At 58.2% G+C, this 23234-nt stretch overlaps 2 protein-coding genes across 26 annotated transcripts in view; both read left to right on the top strand.

The window, feature by feature from the left end:
* AMBRA1 (autophagy and beclin 1 regulator 1) overlaps positions 1–11453 on the top strand; it is a 164589-nt gene extending 153136 nt beyond the window's left edge. For 21 of the 25 annotated variants that reach the window (XM_044388992.3, XM_048213998.2, XM_026512015.4 and 18 more), the window contains 3 exons: positions 3043–3135; positions 4447–4640; positions 9888–11453. In XM_044388992.3, the coding sequence (XP_044244927.1) occupies positions 3043–3135; positions 4447–4640; positions 9888–10369 (769 nt within the window). In that variant the 3' untranslated portion in view covers positions 10370–11453. Of the gene's footprint in view, positions 1–3042; positions 3136–4446; positions 4641–5545; positions 5647–9887 lie in introns of all 25 variants that reach the window. The other 4 variants (XM_048214004.2, XM_048214001.2, XM_048213978.2 and 1 more) reach the window with 2 other exon arrangements.
* Positions 11454–15394: 3941 nt separating this feature from the next.
* CHRM4 (cholinergic receptor muscarinic 4) lies at positions 15395–23157 on the top strand. Its single transcript, XM_026512017.4, has 2 exons — positions 15395–15485; positions 20570–23157. Exon 2 carries the CDS (start codon positions 20599–20601, stop codon positions 22033–22035), a length of 1437 nt encoding a protein of 478 aa, XP_026367802.1. The 5' UTR covers positions 15395–15485; positions 20570–20598; the 3' UTR covers positions 22036–23157.
* The last annotated feature ends 77 nt before the right edge of the window (positions 23158–23234 follow it).

The raw sequence follows: 23234 nt of genomic DNA, 5'->3' as shown, positions 1-23234 counted from the left end.
TGCATGAGAGTGTGGTCGCCACTGAGAAAGCCAGGCCGGCTCCTAGCTATGTTCAGGGAGCCCAGAAGGTCCAACCTGTGAGGGAGTCACTGAGCCCAGCCCAGAAGCACAGCTTACAGATGCTGCTGAAGGAAGACCGGGATGAAGGGGAAGTCAGTCCCTTTGAAAAGGCTGACCGTGCTCGGCCTTCCCCTGCTTCCTCATCCCTTTGTGTGTTTGCCTGACTTCCAGGAAGAACCTGGAGCCAATGGTGACTCACTGATCCTTACTAAGACCCAAGGAGAAAGGAGATGGTTGAGAGCATTCTTCAGCTTGTAGACGGAAATCAGTGATACTGGCTATTGAAGTCTTGGAGTTTCAGTAGGGAGGGTGTCTTCAGCTCTGATCCTTGGTCCAGTACCTAGAATTTTAATCAAACTTTCAAAAATATGAGCTTGTTGTAGTCAGGGTGCTCTGACTGCAGAAAGTAGAGCACGTCCGGGCTCCCGTAGACTTGCTGGTGGGGGGCAGAAAGGATGGGGAGGCTGGAGCAGCACATCTGCCAGTCTCCGTTGTCTCTTTTGGCTTGGCCGTCGACCTCATCACTGAATGTCCCAGCTCTGCAGCTCTGAGCTGACGATGCATGCTGCCAGGTGGAAAGTGTTTGAGGGGACCCTTTGACCATCAGCATCACACTGACAGTCCCAGCCCAGAGAGTGGGCCTTCAGGTGGCCTGTCTTCTGAGACCAGAAGGAAGGTTCCTGGTCGTGCAGTGCATGGCTCAGTGTAGGTCTAGTGTGGACAGTTTGTTGTCACTAACCAGCCCTGGCTAGCAGGAATTACAGAGGAAGGATTTGGCAGGGCCCCAGATGGTACTGCCACCTGTCAATAAATCTTGACAAGTTTGTAAATCAGAGGCTCCCTGGCAGCTGGCTTCATATGGGGCCTCATGCAGCCAGGATTTGCTCAGCAAAAGCTGCAGTGATGGCTTTGTTTTTGGAGGCCTCTGCTGTCGCTCTCTGGCCATTTGCCTCTTCCCTCGTGAAAGGTCCTCTCCTTTCACCTGTGCCCTGCAGTGCCGCTGCTCTTCTCAGACAACACCCACAAAAATAGCTGAATGCTCTGAAGAGGAAGGAGCTGCTCCTTTTTAAAGGGATGGTCTGAAGAAGATCACACCAAATTCCCAGCCCTGCGGGCCCCCCGGCATAGCCAAGAGCAGTTAGACCAGAGCAGGGAAGGAAGAGCACCTGCATTTGGCTGCGGCTCTTTCCCTCCAAAGATGCTCATGTGCCCTCAGGTGAAGCCCAGTCCCCAGAATCTTCATGCCCTCGAGAGACAGATGAGGGGCTCTGGCTAGGCCTGTTCCCTCTCACCTGCAGTAGCATGGCCTCCTGACACATGGTCCCTCGTCGTCCAGGCCCTGTCAGGTGCCCATCCTGGCTAATCCCGATATCGCTCCCCCTGCAGCTGGCCTTTTCCTCGTGACCCACTGGCTTTGAGTTCTCTGCTCTTTGTTGAAGAAGTTCTGCCATTAAAGGAAGATGGCCAAGACCTCTAGGTAGAAGAGTTGGCTTTTGTCAGAGCTTGTCTTAGCTCGGGCAGCCATTGCAGAACACCACAGACGGGGGTCCTAACCAACGGAAATTTACATCCTCACAGTTCAGGAGGCTGGAAGTCTGAGAGCAGCAGCCGGCAGGGTGGGGTTCTGGTGAGGGCTGTCTTCTCACTGTGTCCTCACATGGTGAAGAAAGAGATCTCTTTCTTACTCTTCTTCTTCTTTCTGAGATTTTGTTTTTAAATAATCTCTACATCCAACATGGGGCTCACACTTTACAACCCCAAGATTAGGAGTTGCATGCCCCACTGACTGAGCCAGCCAGGTGCCCCACTTGCTTACTCCTCTTATAAAGCCTCAGTCCTTTTGGATTAGAGCCCCACCCTTACGGCCTCATTTAACCTTAATTACCTCCTAAAGACCCTCTCTCCAGCTGCAGTCACGCTGGGGGAGGGGGGTACAGTTCGGTCCGTGGCACAGCTCTTCAAGCACGTGTGCACGCCCCATCCCATTTAGGAGCAGAGCCGGTTGTTTTTAATATCTCTTAACAGTCTCCAAAAGGACCCCAGTTTTCTTTTTGTTTTTAAGTGAGGTCTGTGCCCAACGTGGGCCTCAAACTCACGACCCCGAGGTCAAGAGTCGCGTGCTCTGCGACGGAGCTGGCCAGGTGCCCCAGGGACACCAGAGTTCTGATGGGCTCAGACACGTCTTGCCCATCTCCTGTCCCCACCTTCACTAACAGCACCCCACGCTCAACCACGGTGACTGCTAGGTAACACCTCTTCCAAGAAGGAGTTCTTGAAAGCAAAGCAGTCTGTGTAACAGGACTGCTGCCCGGGGTGGCAGGTCACTGTAGAAACATGAGAAGCTACTGCTTCCCTTCTGGTAGTGGTGCCCATGTGAGATTCGAAGAAATGGCCTGATGGTCCATTACAGGGAAAGGAGGAAGCAGGGCAAGGTTGGCAGCGGGAGAACTGGACAGATAGAATGGTAAGGGGCCTCATTTTCCTATCTTCCTACCCCACGGCAGCAGGGAAGACCCAGTGGCAAGAGCCTGCACTTTCTCCGTTTTGGAGCATGAAGCCCATACTTTAGGCAGGGCTGTCTGTAGCACCCTGTCTCTCCAGGGCCTCCCCACCTCTCAGTTGCCATCTTAGCTCCTTTCTTTGTGTCTGCAGAACACTCATCCCACTGTTCACGTATGGGCTGGCTATTTTTCAGCTATCTCTTAGGCCCAAGGAGGAGCTGGTTAGGCATTGTTCAGAGGAAGAAAGAGGCTAAAAACCCACCACTACAGATAGTTGGGCTGTTGGAGAGTCATCTGCATTGCTCCAGTACTAAGCATCCTGGTGGGAATCTCTAGGCCTGCTCTCAGCTCAGCCCCATGAGAGACTACAGGGGGCTGCCGGGCCACAGTCCATAAAGCCCAGGAGGTGTGAGGAGTTCTGGCCATTCTCCCTCTAATGCTCTCCACCTTTTCTCCTCCACCTTTCCCAATGGATTTTCAGGGCCTTAAACTCTGGTGTTGAGTACTACTGGGACCAGCTCAACGAGACTGTCTTCACGGTCCACTCCGGCAGCAGGAGCAGTGAAAGGCCGGGGTGAGTTTGGGAAGGAGGAGGGCACAGCTGCTGGAGGCCTGTCCCCTTCTTCCTGTTCAGATGGGCTCTCAAGCAGTGCCCTCAGACTGCTCTGGGCTCTCTGGGCGCCTCCCCCCAGCCACAGCGGCTCCTCTTTGATCTGCTTCATGCATTGAGAGCTTTTGCAGCTTCATTTGAGAAAAGGATTCTATGACTAAGAAGGAGAATAAAACCTCTGCTCTTAGAGTCTTGATTGAGAACAAACTAGGACATCCTGTGGCCCTTTCCCATCCTGGCCGTGTGTCTGGGCACCCCGGGGTGGGGCGGGGAAGACAGAGCACTAGGCAGGGTGGTGTCTCTAGGAAGTGTGCTCATGGCCTAAGGAGAATCTGTGGACAGTGCGGCAGGTGGCCAGGGCCTCGGGGACCAAGTTGCTCAGAGCTGTAGCCCAGAGACAGACCCTCCCCAGGGTTCAGTTAGAGAGTAGAAACCTGGTACTGACCCTCTTATCACTTAATTTATTAATGTAGACTGAAACATTCTGACAGAAAGTGCTGGGTCAGTAGTACACCTCAGGCAATCACTGCTTCCTAGAGGAATTACAGGGCACAGCTAGAGGAACAGTCCCCAGAAGCAGCTAGAAATGAGTGGCTGGTGCCTGTCATGGAAGTCCTGGGTTCCCTCTGCTGCCAGCTCTCACTATCCCAAGGGGTCAGTGCCTGGGAAATGCCCAAGGGAAGAGGGGTGCTAGCTTTGGGCCTGGGCCTTACTCATAGGTCAGCTTGTGCTGCCTACCTTCAAGGGTCTGCTGCAGGAAGGCCCTGAAGGAGCCCAGAAGGGCTTTTCCTCTAAAGTGGAGATCCAGGGAAAATGCCAAGAATTTAAACTGAATGTTGTCGGCATATAGTTAGAAGGAAGAAAGCTAACAGAGGAAAGGTCCTTCTGCTGCTGCTCACCCTTTGTCCCACAGATGTCAGCTGGTGGCTTCCTGAATGTAAGTAAGAGTCATAAGGTCAGCCACCTCTACCTCCCCAAAAGGACACTCACTGCCTAAGGGAGTGACGGAACTAGCTGGTTTGCAGAATCGGGTGGTTCTGCAGCCTCCTCTCATTGTCCCCGAGCTTGGCCTGATCTGGAGGAGTTACCTGCCATCAGGGCGGGGGGGGGGGGGGGGGGGTGGCGGAGAGCTGCAGGAGCATAGGGCTTGTCTTTTGAGCCTGCAGGCTCTAATCCAGGGGGCTGTGCCCTGAGGATTGATGGGGAACAAGTGGAACTCTGTGAGGTGTGCTGTCCCAAGCCGTGCCTGACTTCCGTCTGCCTTTCTCTCCCTAGAACCAGCAGAGCTACATGGAGGACAGACAGAGACATGGGTCTGATGAATGCAATTGGGCTGCAGCCCCGGAACCCCACCACCTCCGTGACATCTCAGGGCACCCAAACTCTGGCCCTTCAGCTGCAGAATGCCGAAACACAGACGGAGAGGGAGATACAAGAGCCAGGGACAGCAGCTTCGGGTCCTGGTGAAGGTAAGAGTCACATAATTCTAGAGGGGAAATAGGACTGGGAGTCATCTGACCCCTCCCGGTCCCTTCATAGAGACAGGTGGTGCTGAGACAGGGCCCTCCCCTCTCCGAAGGAGCACCCTCTTACCTGCCTGGGGAATGTTCCCTGGTGGCGTGAGGAGCCTCCTCAGGCAGGAACAGCATTTCCCTGATCTGGGTCACTGTTTCCAGCAGGCTGAGCTGCTCTTACAGCTCTGCTCAGCTCCCACCAAGTCCCCTGACCTCTCTTCTATAAAACTTGGAGGACCCAGGCTGTTCTTCCAGAGAGAGCACGTAGGAAGTGGCCTAGATGGAAAAGACTGCAAGAGAGACTCCATGCTGCAGGCTCTTGTTCTGGGGACAAGCACGCCAGGCCTGGGCTTCCAGGACCAGCCCGCAGGGTAGCTTGTCAAGCCGCGACGACACCCGCGGCTCCTTCCATTCCGGCTGCAGCCGGCACACCACCAGGCCTTCCTTCACCTCCGGCAGGTGCAGCTCAGCCAGCCTCAGCCCTGGCTCTGTGCTGGCCTCGCACTTCTGAGAACCAATTAGCACTTCCCAGCGGCAGAGCTCGAGCCACTTTGGAGTCTGTCGGCAGCTGTGTTAAGCAGGTTGTTCTCACTCAGTCACTCTCCTTACCCCCCCCGCCCCGTCCCAGCCCCTTGCTGGTTGGAGCTTCAGACAAGCCAGACACACCTGCTTTAGGTCTGTGTTGAGCCATTTGCTCAAGAGCTGTGGTGTGCGGGAGGCAGAGTAACCCCATCCCCCAACACAGTGGCCGCTGTCACCACCACAGCTGGAGATTTTTTAAAAGTTGAGTCCTTTTTTTGGTCTGTGGCCCAGGCCGCGGCCCCGTCTGAGGCCCATGCCTCTTTGTTGGTTCTGGCCAGTTACAGAGACCAGCGCCTCACTCCCTTCCTGTCTCCTGGCCGCAGAGCAGAGCAGGTGGCGGAGGGCGAACTCTTCAGAGGCCGGAGGCGCTCTTCAGCAGGTATAGCCGTCTGGCACTGGAGCGCGGGCAGAGTGGGCTCGGGTCGCTTGCTGCATCTGCCTGGGGCCCTGGGACCTCTGCCTCGAGCTCTGGACCCCAGGCTTTCTCAGCATCGCGGTCCCTTTCAGAGAGCCCCTCACATAGAAGGGGAAAGGCGTGGGTTGTGGGGAGGTATGTCACTGGCCAGCGTCATCTCTCCTGGTGCCAGAGCCTTGTTCTCAGGTGCTTATCGCACTGGACCACCAGCCACTCCCGCCACTCTGGTAGCAAGGCAGGGGACCAGGAAGCAAGAATCTCCTTGGGCGCAGACGTGCTCTCTGGCCCACCTTCCTCATCTGGCAGGCAGGTGTCCCAGCTCTGCACACCGCCACCTCCACTCTGACCCCTCCCTCCTTTCACTTGGCTGACCCTTCTCCTGGGCTTAGCTAGAAGGTGGGGCCAGGGCGGGTACCACCTGCGCACCCATACACACCAGAGGCCCGGATGGATTAGTGGGGGAAACGGCTCCGCCTGACTAATTCACGTTCTGGGGCTGCGCCTCCCTTAGCCCTTTCCCCGTCAGCACAGAAGGGTTTCCAGGCTACTCTTCATTTTCTGACTCTATAAAAATTGTATTAAAGTCTTTTCAGCTCTTCCCAGGACTTCCAGGAAGAGCCCTCCACAGGGGGAGTTTGCAAGTGTGCGCTTTTTAGCTTGGCCACCTTCAAAGCTTCCCTACCCCGTCTCTCAGAAAAGGAAGGGAGCGTTCCGTGGGCTCGCTGTTTGCTCCCCACACTGATACAGTGCCTGCCTGGCATACAGTAGGCACTCAGGAAGTTCGTAGAATGAATGGATTGAGTGAAGGCAAAGGCCTACCCCTGAGCTTGGCTGCACCGCACTCCTCTCTGTCTCTGACCCTGGAGAAAGGTTGCTTGGGCCTCTTCTTGTCTGGTGAAGATGAGAGCCCTGCCGCCGTAGCCTGGGCCCCGTGCCAGAGAAAAACCAAATGTGGAAGGCGAGGGGCTAGAAGGCTGGAGTGTCCCCTGAGGGCAGGAAGGGCATATCCTCCTTCCACTCAGCCTGGCTTCCCTCTTCTGGGCAGTGAAAGCCCCAGAATTAAATGTAGTTACAGGGCATTATGGGAACTTGCTGATCCCATCCTAGCCTCTGCATCCAGAAAGCACCTTAGAACTTGCCAAGGAAAAGATGTCCTGTCAACACTAACTCAGTTTCCCATTTTTCAAAGATAAAGGCTCTTGCTAGGGAAGGAGACAGCAGAATTAACCTCTGTGGCCACCCCTGCTCCTAGAGCTAATAGCTTGAATCCCTGGCCACAGCTGCCTCTTCCCACAGGCTCCAGTGTGTTTTCTTCTTGAAAAATGTGCCAGTGCCTCCAGTGGCTCTTAGCCTTGGCTTGGAGTCCCCGAGAGAGAAGCACAGCTCACAGCTGTGTGAGGAAGCCATCCATGGGAATAAGTTTACTTCTTCCGTCTAGTCTCTTTTGAGCACTTGCCTAACACAGTATCAGTCATAAGGTACCATGAATCCAAAGGTATTGCAGAGAGAAGCAGATTCAGAGATGAAGCCATTGTCTCTTCCTTCAAAAGCAAGTCCAGAAAGGAGACAAATGCTTAAGTACTTCTCTAACAGCAGAGTGGTGACATGTGACCAGGTTTCACACACTACCTTAGTCTGGAGCACCTGTAATCAGCCTGGGAGCCCTTTAATTCAGCCACACATTCATGTGACAGACACCAAGTGCAAGACCATGCATTAGACACCAGACCGAAAGATAAATAAAACTTACTCTGAGACCTTTGGGGACTTCCAGCCCAGGAGGGAGATACCCCAGCCACAGATAATTGCACGGACGGATGGGGCACTGCGAGGGCTCGAAGGGAGCAGCCACTCCCGGCTGAGGTCCACAGAAGGCCAGGTGGGAGGGATGGTATTTACATTGACCTTGACATTCCCAGGGTGTCCCCAGCGTGTGTGAGCAGGGGCAGGCAGGCACACAGTGTGCCCCGTTGGCTTTGGTAAGGTTATTGGTGCAGGAAGGGAGGATGGTCAGGGAAGTGGCGAGGACCTTACCAGAGAGGGCCCTTAAATGTCAGGCTAAGGAGTCTTGACAACTTTGAGGACTCTTAGAGCTATGGGTTTTAGACGGATTATGGACTTAATTACAACTCAGCAAATCTGAGCTTAATTAGAATGGTAATAGCAGCAGCATGGAGGCTGGGTGGAAAGGGAAGAGGTAAGAAGCAAGAAGACCAGTCAAGAAATACAGCCACAGTCGGGGTGAGAGGTGGCAGAGGCCAGAGCCACGGGTGCAGCTGGAACGGGCAGGAGGGCCTCCCGGAGGACCTGGCTGTGGCACCGCCCATAGGGCCCCAAGGCAGCCCTGTCCTGCCCCTGGAAGTGAGCTTTTGTGAAAAGAGCTGATAGTTCATTAGGCACAGAGCCCAACGCAATGAGCTCCGATGCCAGCAGGCCTCGGGCCAGCCCCCCGCACATCCCAGACCCAGCTGGGGGGGCCCTCAGTGTGCAGAGTTCTTGGAAAGCAGCGGGGGTGGCGGCGAGCACAGAGAGGTCCCCGGGGCTCACAGGGTGGAAGCTGTGCTGGCACTGAGGCCCTAGTTGACCTTTCCTCTTACCCTCCGCCCCACTATTAGAAGGCTTTGCCCCCCTGAGAGAAGTGCTGAGAGCCCTTTGGAGTCTTTTCTTCTGCCCTGGGAGTTGGCACTGAGCTATCTGAGGGGGAAACAGGGAAGGGCAGCCACCTTAGGGGGTGGGGGTGAATGGGTAGCATTGATGGGGAGAAAAGGGGAGAAAAGCAAGCCGCAGGCAAGTAAGTGACAATTCAGGTGGAGTCCCCACTGCTTAGTGCTGAAGAGAACCGCCTGACGAAGGCCCATGGCCTGGGGCTGCTGGGCACTAACAAGGAGGGAAAGACCTAATGGGGCCTTAGACACGCGAAGCTGTGAAACTGGCTGGCTGGAAATCCAGCTCTAACAAGGCAAGCAGAGAAAAGGGACTGGACAGGGAGGGAGCAAAAAAAGTCTTACAAAAATAGCTGTTGACAATAAGTATCCAAAAAAAGAAAAACCCTCACCATCAGCGCCCCCAAATCTGCAAAATCCCAAACTGGCCAGCAAGTAGCTGAAGGAAATAAATTGATAGGTAGTGCCAGCCCTGGCAGCCTGGGGGCCTTGATTGTAGTTGCCCACTGGCTTGGGGCAGCCAGGGAACTGAGTACAGGCAGAGGGAGGGGCCCTCAGGACGGAACCCCACTCCTAGACCCCAGGTTAATCACCATAGCCGCCACCAAGTGCCCACCGTGCCCATTATCCCATTTCCTCGGCCCGGCACCGTGCAAGGTGGATGTTAAGGGACTTGTCCAAGGTCACACAGCTAGTGAGTGCAGAATGGATTTGAGCCAGAGCCGCCTCTGCTCCCACACAAGGGGAGTGGGAATGGCCAGGCCTTTGGGGAAGGAACAGAATCTTCTCTTCCCTCCCTGAAGATGTGGGCTGAAGCCTCAGGCCTGGGCAGTTGGCTGTCTCCAGGGAAGGATGAAGGTATCAGGCATCCAGCCCAACCCAAGGAGAACGGTAAATGGGAAACAGCTTGGGAAAGCTGGTGGTTTTGGAAAGACGAAGAGAGGAGACAGAATGCCTTCTAGGGAACAGTTAAAAATCTAGTCTTCCTCGTGGGCTTTTAGGAAGTAAACAGAATAACACTGAGAGAAGACAGCACAGCTTTGAAACGAGGCAGAGTGGACTATTTGCCTTTGGGCCACACGCTGTGGGTTGCCCTCTCTTTCCACAGACCAGGCAGCACGCCCTCTCTCTGGGCCGGGTCCCCCAGGTACCCGGTCAGGGAGAGGGCAAACAAAGCAAGCCATCTGTGTCCACCCTGGCCACGTTCGTTCATGTAGTGACTAGCTTGCCACTTGTGCCGGAAGGGTCGAAGCCAAATGCCTGCCTTCTTGTCCAGCTCTGCCTCTTAACTGGCTGAGTGGCCTTCTCCACCTTGTGCCATTCTCAGCCTCAGTTTCCCCACCAATAGAAGAGAAATGGGAATTATGACCCTTTGGGGAGTCTTGTCTAGCTTTCAAGTGTCTGATTCTCCGAAGGAGGGAATTGGACTCTTCTCGTTTCTGCTTTTGGCAGAGAATCCCCCATCTTCTCACGGTGGCCTGCCTGCCTCAGTGGCCCTGGTCAGCCACGAACTCCCTCTGTCCTTTGCTCCCTACCTTCCAGGCGAGGGCTCGGAGTCTGGTGCGAGCGGGGAAGACGCCCTCAGCAGGATCCAGCGGCTGATGGCGGAAGGGGGCATGACGGCCGTGGTGCAGCGGGAGCAGAGCACCACCATGGCCTCCATGGGCGGCTTCGGCAACAGCATCATTGTCAGCCACCGCATCCACCGCGGCTCCCAGACCGGCGCTGAGCCCACAGCTGCCCGCGCCTCCTCTCCCCGGCCCTCTGCCTCTCGGGGACTGCTCCCGGAGCCTGGGCAGCTGGCAGAGCGGGGCCTGAGCCCCCGGACAGCCTCCTGGGACCAGCCTGGCGCCCCCGCGCGGGAGCCGTCCCTGCCGCCTTCCTCCCCTGTCCCCGCCCCCCTCCCCGGCACCGAAGGACCAACCCTGCACTGCGACCTGACCAATAACAACCACCTTGCCGATGGCGGTGGCAGCGGCAGGGGGGAAGCTGCAGGCCCCAGCAGGGAGCCCCGGAACAGGTAGAGACACATGTGTGCACTGGTGCTTCCCCCTCGAACCGCTGAGCAGAAACCGGACCTCACAGCTGACTGGGAACTGTACACGCGGAAGAGCTGCGGGCTGCATCAGGGAACAGGAGCAAGAGGGTGGGGGGTCGAGTGAAGTCAGAGGCAGTGGGCTTGAGGCAGTCAAATGGGCAAGGCTTGCCTCAGGGGACTAGAACCTTCCAGGATCTGGAGCCCAGGGGAGCCATACTGCTGTGCTCTGTGTGAATGAAGGAGGAAGTGGGTATCCCTGACATGAACCCCCCTTTCTCGTGGAAACATGGCTTAAGAGACTCACCCCTGGGCAGAGAGCCCCAGAAGGGTGAACTGTCTTCCAGATCTGGGCCAAACCATCCGGGACAGTGGCCAGTGGGGCAGCTTTGCCCTCTCCCCCTGTTGCATGGGCAGAGCCACTAGGAGCCCAAGAGCAGGAGGAGCAGCCTGGCCCCCAGGAACCACCTCCATCTCTGAGCCTTCCAGAGCTTTAGCCTCTATCATCTTACCCCACAGAGACCACAGTCAGGGGTCAGGCCAGGCTCCCAGATTCCTGAAGATAGGGACTTCCTGCACTTACAAATGGGGGGACAACCGTGGAGTGAAGGGGGCAGCCTGCTTGCCTGATACAGGATGGGGTCAAGGGATGGTGGGCAGGTCCTCACTCAGGAGTGGGGGGTGTAGGCTGGCCAGCCCCCGGGGCTTGTCCACCAAGCTCCTCTCCCCCTGCCCCCCCCCCCTGGTCCCCAGAGCAGCACCTGTGGGTGGCAGTGTTATGTGAGCCCAGGCCAAAGCCAGCCCCAGGCTGGGGGAGGGGGTGAGACTCCAGGTCAGTGTGTGAGGTCTCGGTCTGTGACTTAAGGTGTTGCATGTGGAATCTTGAACTGTACGTGTAGTTTCTAGTGGAGAAATCAAGGCTCTGATTATTTTGTTTTTAGTATGAAAATGTGATTTCTTTTCTCTTTGTAACTCATCATAGAAACATTGTGGTGGGAGGAGAGGGGATAGTCTGACTGCTAATGAGGGAAACACCAAAGATCTACATCATTAAAATGATGACATGCCCCTCACCAGGCTCCTCTCTGTTTGTTTCCATGGAGGATGGAGGAGGGGGTGGTGATGGGGGGGCGGGGGGAGGGGGGTCATTGAACTAAGCGGGGCCCGGGTTCTGTCAGGCACTGTTTCTAGTGCTGCTGTCCTATGTGGGGAGCCCTGTCTGTTGCTTCAGCAGAAGAAGCCGGTCAGGTACGGGCCGCCACGTGTGCTTCATACCTGGTCTCTGTGCCCCGCGACCTCCTGCTTCCCCAGGCCCGCTAAGGATTGGGGCAGCCTTAACAGTGACAGGTGGGTAGGTAGGAATGACGGAAAGTCAATCATCCTGATTGCTTCCTACCCAGGACTGTGGGTCTGGAGTGAAGATGTGACTGTGGCCAAAAAGCTGGATCTTCTCTAGTCCCTGAAACCACCCATCATGGGTGTCTGCGCTGGCCAGGCAGGGAGCTTGGTCTTGTCTACAGGCATCCCTCAAAGATGCCCTTTGCTGGCTGCTCAGGCTCCCCCTTACTTTGTACCCTAATACAGTGGCTGAAGGGTCTGCTGTAGGCCCTCCTGTGGGTCACTTTGAGTTTCAAGCCAGTTAGAAAGTGGGAGAAGGATATTTGCCCCAACTCTTACGGAAGTATACAAGAAAAACAGATCCATCCCAGGGATTTTTGCCAGCAACAGCAATTTTTTTTCCTTTTTTAAAAGATTTTATTTATTAGAGAGGGAGCATGAGTTGGGGAGGGGGGTCGAGGGGCAGAGGGAGAGGGAGAGGTAGGCTCCCCGCTGAGCAGGGAGCCTGACACAGGGCTCCATCCCAGGACCCTGGGATCATGACCTGAACCAAAGGCAGACATCAATCAACTGAGCCACCAAAGGCAGACGCTCAATCGACTGAGCCCCAGCAACAGCTATTTCTTGACCATCTCTTGTGTGCCCGACTCTGTTCCAGATCCTCTGGGGTTTGTAGAATTACTGTCCCAACAGAGACAAAACCAAAAGATTAAATGGGCAAGCAAGTAATACAAAACAGTGTGTAGAGCTATTGCATAGTTATGAACACTAGAATTTTCTACAACATTATAAGAGTGAGTTCTGGACTAAGAGACACGTCAGCCAGCTGTGTGACCTTGGGCAAGCCACTTGCCTTTTCTCTGCTCTTTCTTTCTCGTAGTAGGATACAGGGCTGGTATTATGTAACCTCTTACAGAGTTACTTGGAACTCTGTAATTTCTAGTCATTCTAGGTCAGCACTGGAGTGGTTAGGGCCAGACTTCTTTGAAGAGGTGGGATTTGAACTACTCATTGAAGGACGGAAAGATTGCCCACCCCACTGCAATCCCTGCCATCCACCCACATACCCACTCCAACCCCCCCAGTGAGAGAAAGAATTCCTTGGTCTGACAGTAGGGTATGAATTTGTTGAGTCCAAACCATGTGCCAAGGACTCAATGTGTATTATCTCGAGCCTCATCACAGAAGCCCTCCAAGATGGATAGTGGTACTACCACCCCACCCCCCCGACCACACAACTAACTGAGCCAGGGTTTGAACCCAGATGAGAACCCAACTTACTCTGTTATTTTGGAAAACGGGATATGAAGAGGCTTTGTGGATGAGAGGATCCAAATTTGGTCCTGCCTGCCTTGCCTCTGCCCTGTCTGGCCAAGGATGAACCCAGCAGCTACCTCTCAAACCTTTTCTCCACATCAACCCCTTTCCTTCTTTTGAAAGCCCTTGCCTGGTGAATAGAAGCTCCCCTACTAGTAGTAAAGCCTCAGGACCCCTTGCCTGTCATAACAAGGTTGTGGGGTCAGCAAGGCAGAGCTTGGCAATCCCATTTGGAGATGAGGAATTCAGTTCGGAGGCGTTCTATAGACCCAAGTTGTCTATGAACCCAGTTGGGTCAAAGGCAGAGAGCAAAGATAAAACCGGGTACCCCAGTTCCCAACTCAGCTCTCCACAGTTCCATTGTTAGGTCTGGGATTGGAGGGGTCAACCCTACCCCATGGTAAGGATTTCAGGGAAACGAGGAACTTTGCCTGACAGTTTCTGGAAGAACTCAAGGCAGTGGTTGGAGAGATTTCTGATTTCAATGGCCTCCAGTCCTTAGCCTGGTTGTTTCCCCTGTTTGACTTTATAAGTGTCTGGCCTCCCCCTTTCCCCATTCCACAGGCACGCACACACCACAATTCCACCTTCCTAGGAACACCACCCTCTCCTGGACCCTAGGAGAGAGATGGCGAAGTGGAACAAGGGCAGAACTGTCATCCGATTGTCGTATGAACCAACTGAGCCCGTTTCCTCAACTGTGAAGTTGGGGCAAGAAGAGTAGCTTCTTTCCTCCTTGATTATGAGGCTTATGGGAGACCAGATCATTCACATAAAGGGCGATGGTTTCTCACTCAAAGCCTGAACAGCCAATTCCAGCTGCCCTGGGGAACACCCAACGACCTCCTCTCATTCAGCATGGAGAACTCCACACCAAAAGCCCAGCAGCTCTGGCTCTTGCCCCAGTTCCCGCCCCTTCTCTGGCAACTCCTGCTGCCTCCCCTCCACTACCTTACCCGCCTCCACCGCCCCCCTCACAGCCCCCCGCCCGGTCCTTGGGGGAGGGTGGAGGGGCGGGACCTGAGTTGTTTTTCCAAGAGAAGGAACCGGCGGTCTTAAGGTTAATCGGGTGTTTGCGCTCAAGAGTTTGGGGTGACAGGCCTCAGGGCCTGGGCGTGGGGGTGGGGTGGGGTGGCGAGTCCGACCCTGGCTGGCCCCAGGAAGGGTCCTGTCAGATGGAGGCAGAAACGCGGGTGCCTGGTACTGTGGAGAGGAGTCTACAAGGTCAGGGTCGAGGCGGAGCTCTCCGAGGTGCTGAAGCCTCCCGACTCGGTCCCGCGGACGCCCCAGCCGCGGACTCCCGGACCCTCCCGCTCCGCACAGGCAAGGCCCCAAGTCCCCAGGCCTCGACCCATGAGGTTCCCGGAGACCTCAAGAGACCGCTCGCCCTCTGGGGTCTCGTTCCGGGCTCCGCCCCGGGTGACCTTGGGCACTCAGCTTTCCTTCACTGGCATCAGTGAACTCGCCCTCCAGGCCGCGGCTGGCTGGGTGGCGCGTCCCATCCCGGGGCTCGAGAGAGGATGCGCACCCCTTCCCCGACCTGGAGATCGGGAGCCGGGAGCCGAGAGCCGGACGGCGGGGGTAGGGGGCCGGGCAGAGGTTGTGTGCGATGGGCGGGCTCCTCTCTCCCCGGCGGACTGTTGCCTGTCTTCTCTCTCCAACTCCTTCCTAGGCCCCGACGGCGCCCCTCTTCTCGGGCAGCCCGGCGGCCGACATGCGGCCCGGAGGCTGGAAACTGGCGGCCCTGGGCTCTCTGCCCCGACGGAACTGTGACGGCTGAGCCGACCCCACCCACCCGTAACCTCTTGTTTGGGTCAAACACTCGCGCCTCCGAGGTCCCACTGTGAGCGGGGCCATGTAGAGAGGGAAGTCCAGGCGGGGCGCGAGACCACCTCCAGAGCCCGGGTGCTTGGTCAGAGCGGAGGCGGAGAGCGCAGCCAGACGGGGCTGCCAGCTCCCTCCCCAGCCCGCGAGGGGGCGCCGCGTCCCCATGACAACGCGGACACCCCACCCCACCCCCCCACCCCAGCCTCCCGGGAGGGCAGCGCCCCCCGCTAAACCGTACTGCCAACCGTGGGCGGTGCCCCCACAGTGGCCGAGAGGGGAGCTGTCGGCCGGCTCTAGTGAGGGGCGCGCGTAGCTGGGGTCCCCGACGCCCCGGGTGGTGCCCCCTGCGCGTCGCAGTTGGGTGGCCGGCCCGGGGCGGGCGGCGCGGCCCCACCAGGATTGGCTGCTTCCCCGTGACATCACGCGGCTCGGGGAAAAGTGCGAGCGTGAGCGCGAGTCGAAGCCACAGCGCCGGGAGCTGCGGGCGGAGCAGGGGCCGCCCCTCGGCACCCCGTCCCCGCCCCCGGCCCGCGGCCCGGCCGCGCGCCCCGCCCGCTAGCCCGCGGGCCGCCCGCTGGTCCCGCCGTCTGTCAGGTGCGAGGGGACCGGGGCGGAGGTGTCTGGTAAGTGACTCCGCGGCGGCGCGGGGGCGGGGGGACTCGGTTGGGGGAGAAGGACGTGGGGCTCCAGACCCTCTGAGGCTCCCCGGAGGCGGGTCCCACTGGGACGGGGCCCAAGGCTCCTTGGGGGAAGAGCGCGGTGCTGGGAGCTGCACAGAGCCCGAGGGTGAGGGGCCCCGCTGGAAGAAAGACCCGGAGTCTCGGAAGCTTCTCCAGGTGCGCCTCTGGGAAGGAATGGACATTCAGGAGGTCGGGGGAGGGGTGCCCGCCCACAGCCCTCAAGGCGCCAGGGGCAGCCGTCGGGGGCGGGACCCTGCACTCCAGCCCTCCCACTGGCAGCTCTGGAGGGCTCCAGGCTCTGGAGCCCTAAGGAGCCTTTTTCCCGCCTGTCTCCCCGCCCCCCACCTCCGGTGCTGCCAGCCCACTCCTGTCCGTGAAGTCCTCCATCCGCGACCTTGAACCCCGACGGAAATACCCCTACCCTTTCCTGGCGCCCCTCCCCCACTCTAGGACTATACCCTGTTGTTGTCCAGGCTCCGGAGCCCGGGAGAGCGGGAGCCAAGCCCTGACCCAGTGGCAGAAGTGTCAGGCGCAATGTCGATGCCAAATCCCCTGAGCCCCTTTTCCCTCCTGTGAACTCTTGAGTCTCTTCTCCCGCCCCAGGGACGGATCCAGGGCCCACGGCCTTCCTGGAGCCCTAAAGTGAATGCAATGCCTAAGAACCAAGGACCCACACCCCAACCCCCTCCCCACGGCGTCCAGAGCACGCGCTCCCTTCTCGTCCGGAAAAGGGGGGGGCTCCAGAACCCGGGAAAGCACAGTGCCCACGCCCAGAGGCTGCAGGAACTGCGTGCTAGGGGGTTGGGGGGAGGGCGGGGCACCGGAGAGCCAGGGCCCCATCGACCAGGAAGGAGACCTGGCGGAGCCTCCCGATGAGCCCAATAATAACTCTGAACCCGGCCCTCGAGGTCCGCCCAGGCCCAGGGCTCGAGAAACCGGATGCCCACTCCAGCCGCTGGGGCCAGACTCCGGCGGGGTGCAGGGTTAGAAGTGTAGGAGGGGAAGAATCTTACACTCAACTGACCTAAGCCCCAGCTGGGCTTCCCCGTTTTGAGGGTGCTGCCGGTTCACTCCCGCGTTCAGTCTGGTCACCCTTTGGCCATAAGGCTCCGTGGGCACGCTGAGCTGAGCCAGGTGTCCTGTAAGGCCAGTGGGGCGACTCCAGCAGCGGCCCCTGGACAGAAGTCAGTCCCAGGCTGCGATTCCACACCGCAACGTTGGGGACCTAGACACCACTGGGCGCTGCCTGAGATGATGTCCCAAGGTCAGGGGGCCCGATGCAGTCCAGATTGTAGTCTGGCCGCGACCCTTCCCCACCCACAAGCGGAGCACGATCCAGACTCTGGCTCCAGACTCGATTTTCTCTGCGCTGAGACAGCGAAAGTCTGAGTTGAGTCTCCTGGCAGGGCCGTTTGGACCCGGGCAGGTCACCTACTGAGGGCCCTGAATTTGCTCCTGTGCACAAACTCACAGGTAACAGGCATACCCGAGTCGTGTGTATCCCCCAGGCCACAGCACCCCGGGGCCGCACACGCACGCACAAGCACGTGTCCACATGGCACTGGCCTGCTCACGCGCACACGGGCCCGCTGGTATCCAGGCGTGGCCGAGCGCGCACACACGCACATGCAGACAGCTACTCGCTTCTACTCGCGCTCCCCAGTAATCACACACAAACAGAACTCGCACTCGCCTTCCCGCCCACACGTTCCTCGGCGGGGCCGGGTGGAAACCGGGCGCCCTTAACTTTCCCACCACTGAACCCGCGCGGAGCCGAGGGCAGCTCCCGGGCAGGGGCCTGGCAAGGGGGTGGGGGGGAAACCACGTCCTTCCCCCTGGGAGGCCCTGCCCTGGAGCCTCCTCTGTGTTCTCGGTCGCGTTGGAGTTGGGGCCGGTGGCGAAGAGCAGCCGCCCGCCCGAAGTCCGGAGCTGACACCCAGGGCTCGACATTGCCATCTAGCGGTGTGCACAGCCCTGGGCAGCGGCTGCTTGCCTCCCCAGATCTCGGGCGGGCCTGGATGGCAGAGAAAGCATGGCTGCGGGGAAACCCGAGGGGTCCAGAAAGACGGTGGGGCAGGAGGCGGCGAGACACCATGCCTCACCCTTTCTGCCGCTGGCAGCTTCCCCTAGCGGACCCAAAGCGGGACTAAACCACCTGTCACCCCCTTGGAGACAAGATGTCCCCCATGGAGATAAGAGGTCCCTTCTCTTCTGGGAAAGCTAAGTGGGAGAGCCGGCAGGGAGTGGGTGGGGACCCTTAGTTCTTTGGTTTTGAGCAGTGGACAGCAGAGGCAGGAAATCAACCTGAGACAGGCTGAGATTGAGAAGGTGCCTCCTGGGTTCTAATCCTGCCCCCCCCTACACACTGGATGACTTTAGGCAAGTTAATTAACATGATCCTCATCTGTAAGAAGATACTAACATCAGTGAGATGGGGATATACTAACAGTACCTGCCTTATCAGGCTTCTGTAAGGATTAAACCAGATAATCTATATAAAAAGCTCAGAGGGATTCCTGACTCCTAGTTAACACTCAATAAACAAGGGCTATTATGTTTCTCATATTTGGCACCTCCAGCCCCATTCCCATCTCACTGGCCTGCGTCCTGGAGCTGAGAGGCTGAAGCAGGGCTTTCCTCGGAGCTGGGGGACAGATGCGTCTGGCCCACCCTGCACCTGCTTGCACCTGCCTGGGGGAGGGCGGCCTCTCCAAGCTGGCCGCTTTTGCCCTCCCAGCTCAGAGGGTGGCACCTGAAGCTCTCAAAGCGGAGACGGGCTGTCAGAGACCCCAGAGAGGGTGGTATTGAGTCTTTGCCCTTGACTCATGTGTGACCTTGGAGATGGCAACACCCCTCCTTGAGCGTCTCCTCCTGAGAACCACAGATTCGGACAAGTGAAAGTGAACTGCCAGGCCAGGAGGCTGGGGCTGTGTCTGCAGAGGCCAATGAGGGGGGTGGAGGCCAGGAATAGGCAGGGTGTCACCCCGGCACTTGCCTCCAGCCTCTGGTGCATTTTCATGCTGCAGATGGAAAGTTTAGTTGCTGATCCCCATAGCTTTTCCTGAGGGGTCCTGGGACCCAGCCCTATTTTGCAAATGAGAAAGAGAGGGGCCAGAAGGTGAGGTGGCTGGTGTAAAGCCAGGACCCTGCTGGCCTTGGAGCCTGGGCTGCTGGGTGAATGCTCCTTCCTCCACACTGGCTGCCTCTCCCTCTCTCTCTCTCTCTCTCTCACACACAGACGCTGTGTATACGACAGTGCGCGGGGCTGGCGGGGCTGGGATGGGGCCCGTGTGCGTGTGTGTAATGGTGCGCATGTTGGCGGGTGTGAAGGAGGCTGGGCTGAACGGCTGCCCTGGCACAGCGCGCTGGGCGTGGGCCTCTCTCACGTGTATGGGAGAGGAAGGCGGGGGAGAGATGAAGAGGAACCTGGGTGGGAGGGGGTGCAGGCTCAGGGGAGGGGCCGTGGGCTTGGGGGTCCCCGCTGGGGTGCCCTCGGTGTGTCCTGGTGGGCCAGGGGGTGCCCTTGGGCTGGCCGCAGGCTCCCCTGCAGCATTCCCCCTCTTCTCTCTGGGACACTCTGGGTCTCCTTTGGGTTCCCAGTCAGGCTGAGGGCTGGCCCCGGCCCCTTGGAAGCCATGTATCTTTCCTTGGCTGATAGGCCTTCTCTGACTCCTCCTGGTCCTCACTCAGCCCCTGACTGTGGACAGTCCCTACTGCCCCTGCACTGAGTGCTCCCCACCCCCACCCTGGGGCTGAGAGAGGGAGCTCGGGGGAGGGGATGCCACAGTGGTATGTACCTCCCTGGCCCCTCTACATGGCCCTCTCCTGGTCCTCAGGGGTTCCCCACCCCAGGCCACCCCTAGTCATCCCAGGATCCTTCCCCAAGGTGGCATCACTGGCTCCTGTGGCTCTTTGGGCCTCCCTCTGCCAGAACCCTTAGCTCTGGGACAGCAGCAGGACGTCAAGGACTCGTGGAGACTTGGGCGGGTTATTTAACATCTCTGTGCCTCAGTTTCCTCACCTGGAAATAGTGAAAAATAAAGGTTTCTACTTCACAGTCTTGTTGTGAGGAAGAAATTAATTAATACTGATAAAAAGTACAGAAAGTGCCGGACACTTAGTAGACAATAAGTGTTAGCTGCTAATATATATTCTTGCCAGTGTCCCCAGTGCCATCTGGAAGCATGGAGGACAGGTCCCTTGGTGATGTTTGGTTACAAAATGACGGAGGAGGTGAATGAACGCTTCTTTTTTTTTTTTTTTTTTTAAGATTTTATTTATTTATTTGACAGAGAGAGAGAGACAGCCAGCGAGAGAGGGAACACAAGCAGGGGGAGTGGGAGAGGAAGAAGCAGGTTCCCATCAGAGGAGCCCAATGTGGGGCTCGATCCCAGAACGCTGGGATCACACCGTGAGCCGAAGGCAGACGCTCAACGACTGAGCCACCCAGGCGCCCCTGAATGAACGCTTCTGACCAGAGCTACTCGGACCACTGAAGCCCCTCCCCATTGTATCTCTGGGCCCCGCACACACTGGCCTTCTGTCTGTGCCCCACACGTGCCCCAGGGCCTTTGCTCTGGCCATTGCCCCCGACTAAAACACCTCCGCGGCTCTTCACAAGGCTGCCTCCTTACCGTTGTCCAGTCCCCTCCTTGGAGAGGCCTTTACTGATCACCCAGCAAGGAAGCATCCCTGTCTGTCCTCTGACTCACTCACTATACCGTTGCCCTGCCTTGTCTTCCCTCTAGCCCTTTTTTTGTGGCTCACGTGTTCGTCTGTGTGCCCCAATCAGGCTGTAAGCTCCGTGAGGGTGGGGGCCGTGTGCGTCTCAATCACTTCTGTAACTCCTGCACCCAGATCGGTGCTTGCACACAGCAGGCGCTCACTACGTGACGAATGCGTGAAGAAATGGGCACGCGATGGGACAGAGTTCTCTGAGGCTCTGCAGGATGAATCCTCTGTCACCTCGAGTTACCCCTCTAAACCACTTCAACAGCTCACCCCTTCCTCTCTCCTTCCTCCTGCAGACGCGGCCCGCCCACCACTGCTCCCCAAAATGGCCAACTTCACACCAGTCAATGGCAGCTCCAGCAACCAGTCTGTACGCTTGGTCACATCAACCCATAACCGCTATGAGACAGTAGAGATGGTATTCATCGCCACGGTGACGGGCTCCTTGAGCCTGGTGACTGTCGTGGGCAACATCCTGGTGATGCTGTCTATCAAGGTCAACAGGCAGCTGCAGACAGTCAACAACTACTTCCTCTTCAGCCTGGCGTGCGCCGACCTCATCATAGGCGCTTTCTCCATGAACCTCTACACCGTGTACATCATCAAGGGCTACTGGCCCCTGGGCGCCGTGGTCTGTGACCTGTGGCTGGCCCTGGACTACGTGGTGAGCAACGCCTCTGTCATGAACCTTCTCATCATCAGCTTCGACCGGTACTTCTGCGTCACCAAGCCCCTCACCTACCCCGCCCGGCGCACCACCAAGATGGCGGGCCTCATGATCGCCGCCGCCTGGGTGCTGTCCTTCGTGCTCTGGGCGCCCGCCATCTTGTTCTGGCAGTTCGTGGTGGGCAAGCGGACGGTGCCGGACAACCAGTGCTTCATCCAGTTCCTGTCCAACCCCGCGGTGACCTTCGGCACGGCCATCGCGGCCTTCTACCTGCCCGTGGTCATCATGACGGTGCTCTACATCCACATCTCCCTGGCCAGTCGCAGCCGGGTGCACAAGCACCGGCCCGAAGGCCCCAAGGAGAAGAAGGCCAAGACCCTGGCCTTCCTCAAGAGCCCCCTGATGAAGCAGAGCCTCAAGAAGGCCCCGCCCGGGGAGGCGGCCCCGGAGGAGCTGCGCAACGGCAAGCTGGAGGAGGCCCCGCCCCCGGTGCTGCCGCCCCCGCCGCGCCCGGTGGCCGACAAGGACACGTCCAACGAATCCAGCTCCGGCAGCGCCACGCACAACACCAAGGAACGCCCACCCACGGAGCTGTCGACCACAGAGGCCACCACGCCGGCCCTGCCCGCCCCTCCCCTACAGCCTCGGGCCCTCAACCCCGCCTCCAAATGGTCCAAGATCCAGATTGTGACGAAGCAGACTGGCAATGAGTGTGTGACAGCCATCGAGATCGTTCCGGCCACGCCCGCTGGCATGCGTCCAGCGGCCAACGTGGCCCGCAAGTTCGCCAGCATTGCCCGCAACCAGGTGCGCAAGAAGCGGCAGATGGCGGCCCGGGAGCGCAAGGTGACGCGGACCATCTTTGCCATTCTGCTGGCCTTCATCCTCACCTGGACGCCCTACAACGTCATGGTCCTGGTGAACACCTTCTGCCAGAGCTGCATTCCCGACACAGTGTGGTCCATCGGCTACTGGCTCTGCTACGTCAACAGCACCATCAACCCCGCCTGCTACGCCCTCTGCAATGCCACCTTTAAAAAGACCTTCAGGCACCTGCTGCTGTGCCAGTATCGGAACATCGGCACTGCCAGGTAGGCAGGCGGGGTGCCACAGAAGGTGCTGGTGGTCACGTGTGTGCACTGAGCCATGTGGTCTCTCACGTGGCTGTCGGGGAGAGATCTGGAAGCATCTCTCCGTGTTCACGTTCACTGAAGAGAACTGAGGTCCCCAAGACCCCCGTGAGGCTCAGGAAGAAGCTCTGGCTGGATTCAGAGAGACCAGATCTCCGCTCAGGCTGAGGAGGGTCAGCCCCAGAAGCGTCTGAACCGAGACTTTCCGGCCCACCTCCGCTGCCCCGCCTCAGGGAGCTGGGAGGGACTGGCCTTTTGGGGCACCCACCCCACTGTGACCAACCAGCATGGCTGGAAGAATGGACAGCTGGAGGGGAGCAAAAGCCCAGGATCCCCTTGGGAGGAGCAAAGGAGCCGATGCTTGGGAAAGGAGGGGCAGGATAGGGTCCCCCCATTCTGCTGTAGTTGGTGCTTTCCCCCTGCTGCACCCCGCATGTAGGCCCAGCCCCTCCTCCCGGGTCCCATTCCAGGGGCAGAGCTCTCCCCTTGCTGCAGCTACTCGGCCAGGTGCTGGTTGGGTGGGCTAGCTGGCCAGGCACTGTGGGCTCTCAGGCACCCCCCACCCCCACCCCCGCCGCCAGCACTGTCCTGGTCACTGTCAGGACGGGGCAGCTGGGAGGTCAGGGTCTCACACTCAGGAACTGAGGTCTGCCTTCCTGTGGTCCCATGCTGAGCAGAGGCCCCCTCCCCCACTTCTGAAGAGCCACCCAGCAGGCTTCTGTAGTGTGAGAGAGGCTGAGAGAATGGGGGCAGACTCAACCCACACAGGATTCAGTGAGGGGGGCGGTGAAGCAGGCACGCAGCCCCCATCTCTTTTTTCCCAACGGATGGAACCTTCTATTGGTAGTGGGCTCTACCAAAAGACCTTTGCTTGAGAGTGGCTGAGATGAGGAGTGTCTGTTCTAGGGAGCCTTCTGGGTTCCCTCCCAGCCCTGGTGTGGCCCCTGGAAAGACCAGACTGACAGGCTCAGGGGACTGGATGGGGGCACCCTTTCAGGAGTCAGTAGGGGCCCTGGAAGCAATTTTCATAACCATTCTGCTTTTTCCATGAGCTCTGGGGAGCACTCACCGCCAAGCCCCCGGCCCCCTGAAAGCCACAGTCCCTACCGCCTTCCCTTTCCTTCACAAGTTCCTACCCCAACAAATTACCACAGCAAACTCCCT

Source organism: Ursus arctos, unplaced genomic scaffold, assembly GCF_023065955.2.
Source record: "Ursus arctos isolate Adak ecotype North America unplaced genomic scaffold, UrsArc2.0 scaffold_23, whole genome shotgun sequence".
Lineage (NCBI taxonomy): Eukaryota > Metazoa > Chordata > Mammalia > Carnivora > Ursidae > Ursus > Ursus arctos.
The sequence above is the reverse complement of the archived record's forward strand: the minus strand, read 5'-3'. Positions and strand labels throughout refer to the sequence as shown.

Coding starts and splice junctions, on each gene's coding strand:
- CHRM4 (XM_026512017.4), top strand. CDS start 20,599: ATGGCCAACTTCACACCAGTCAATGGCAGCTCCAGCAACCAGTCTGTA.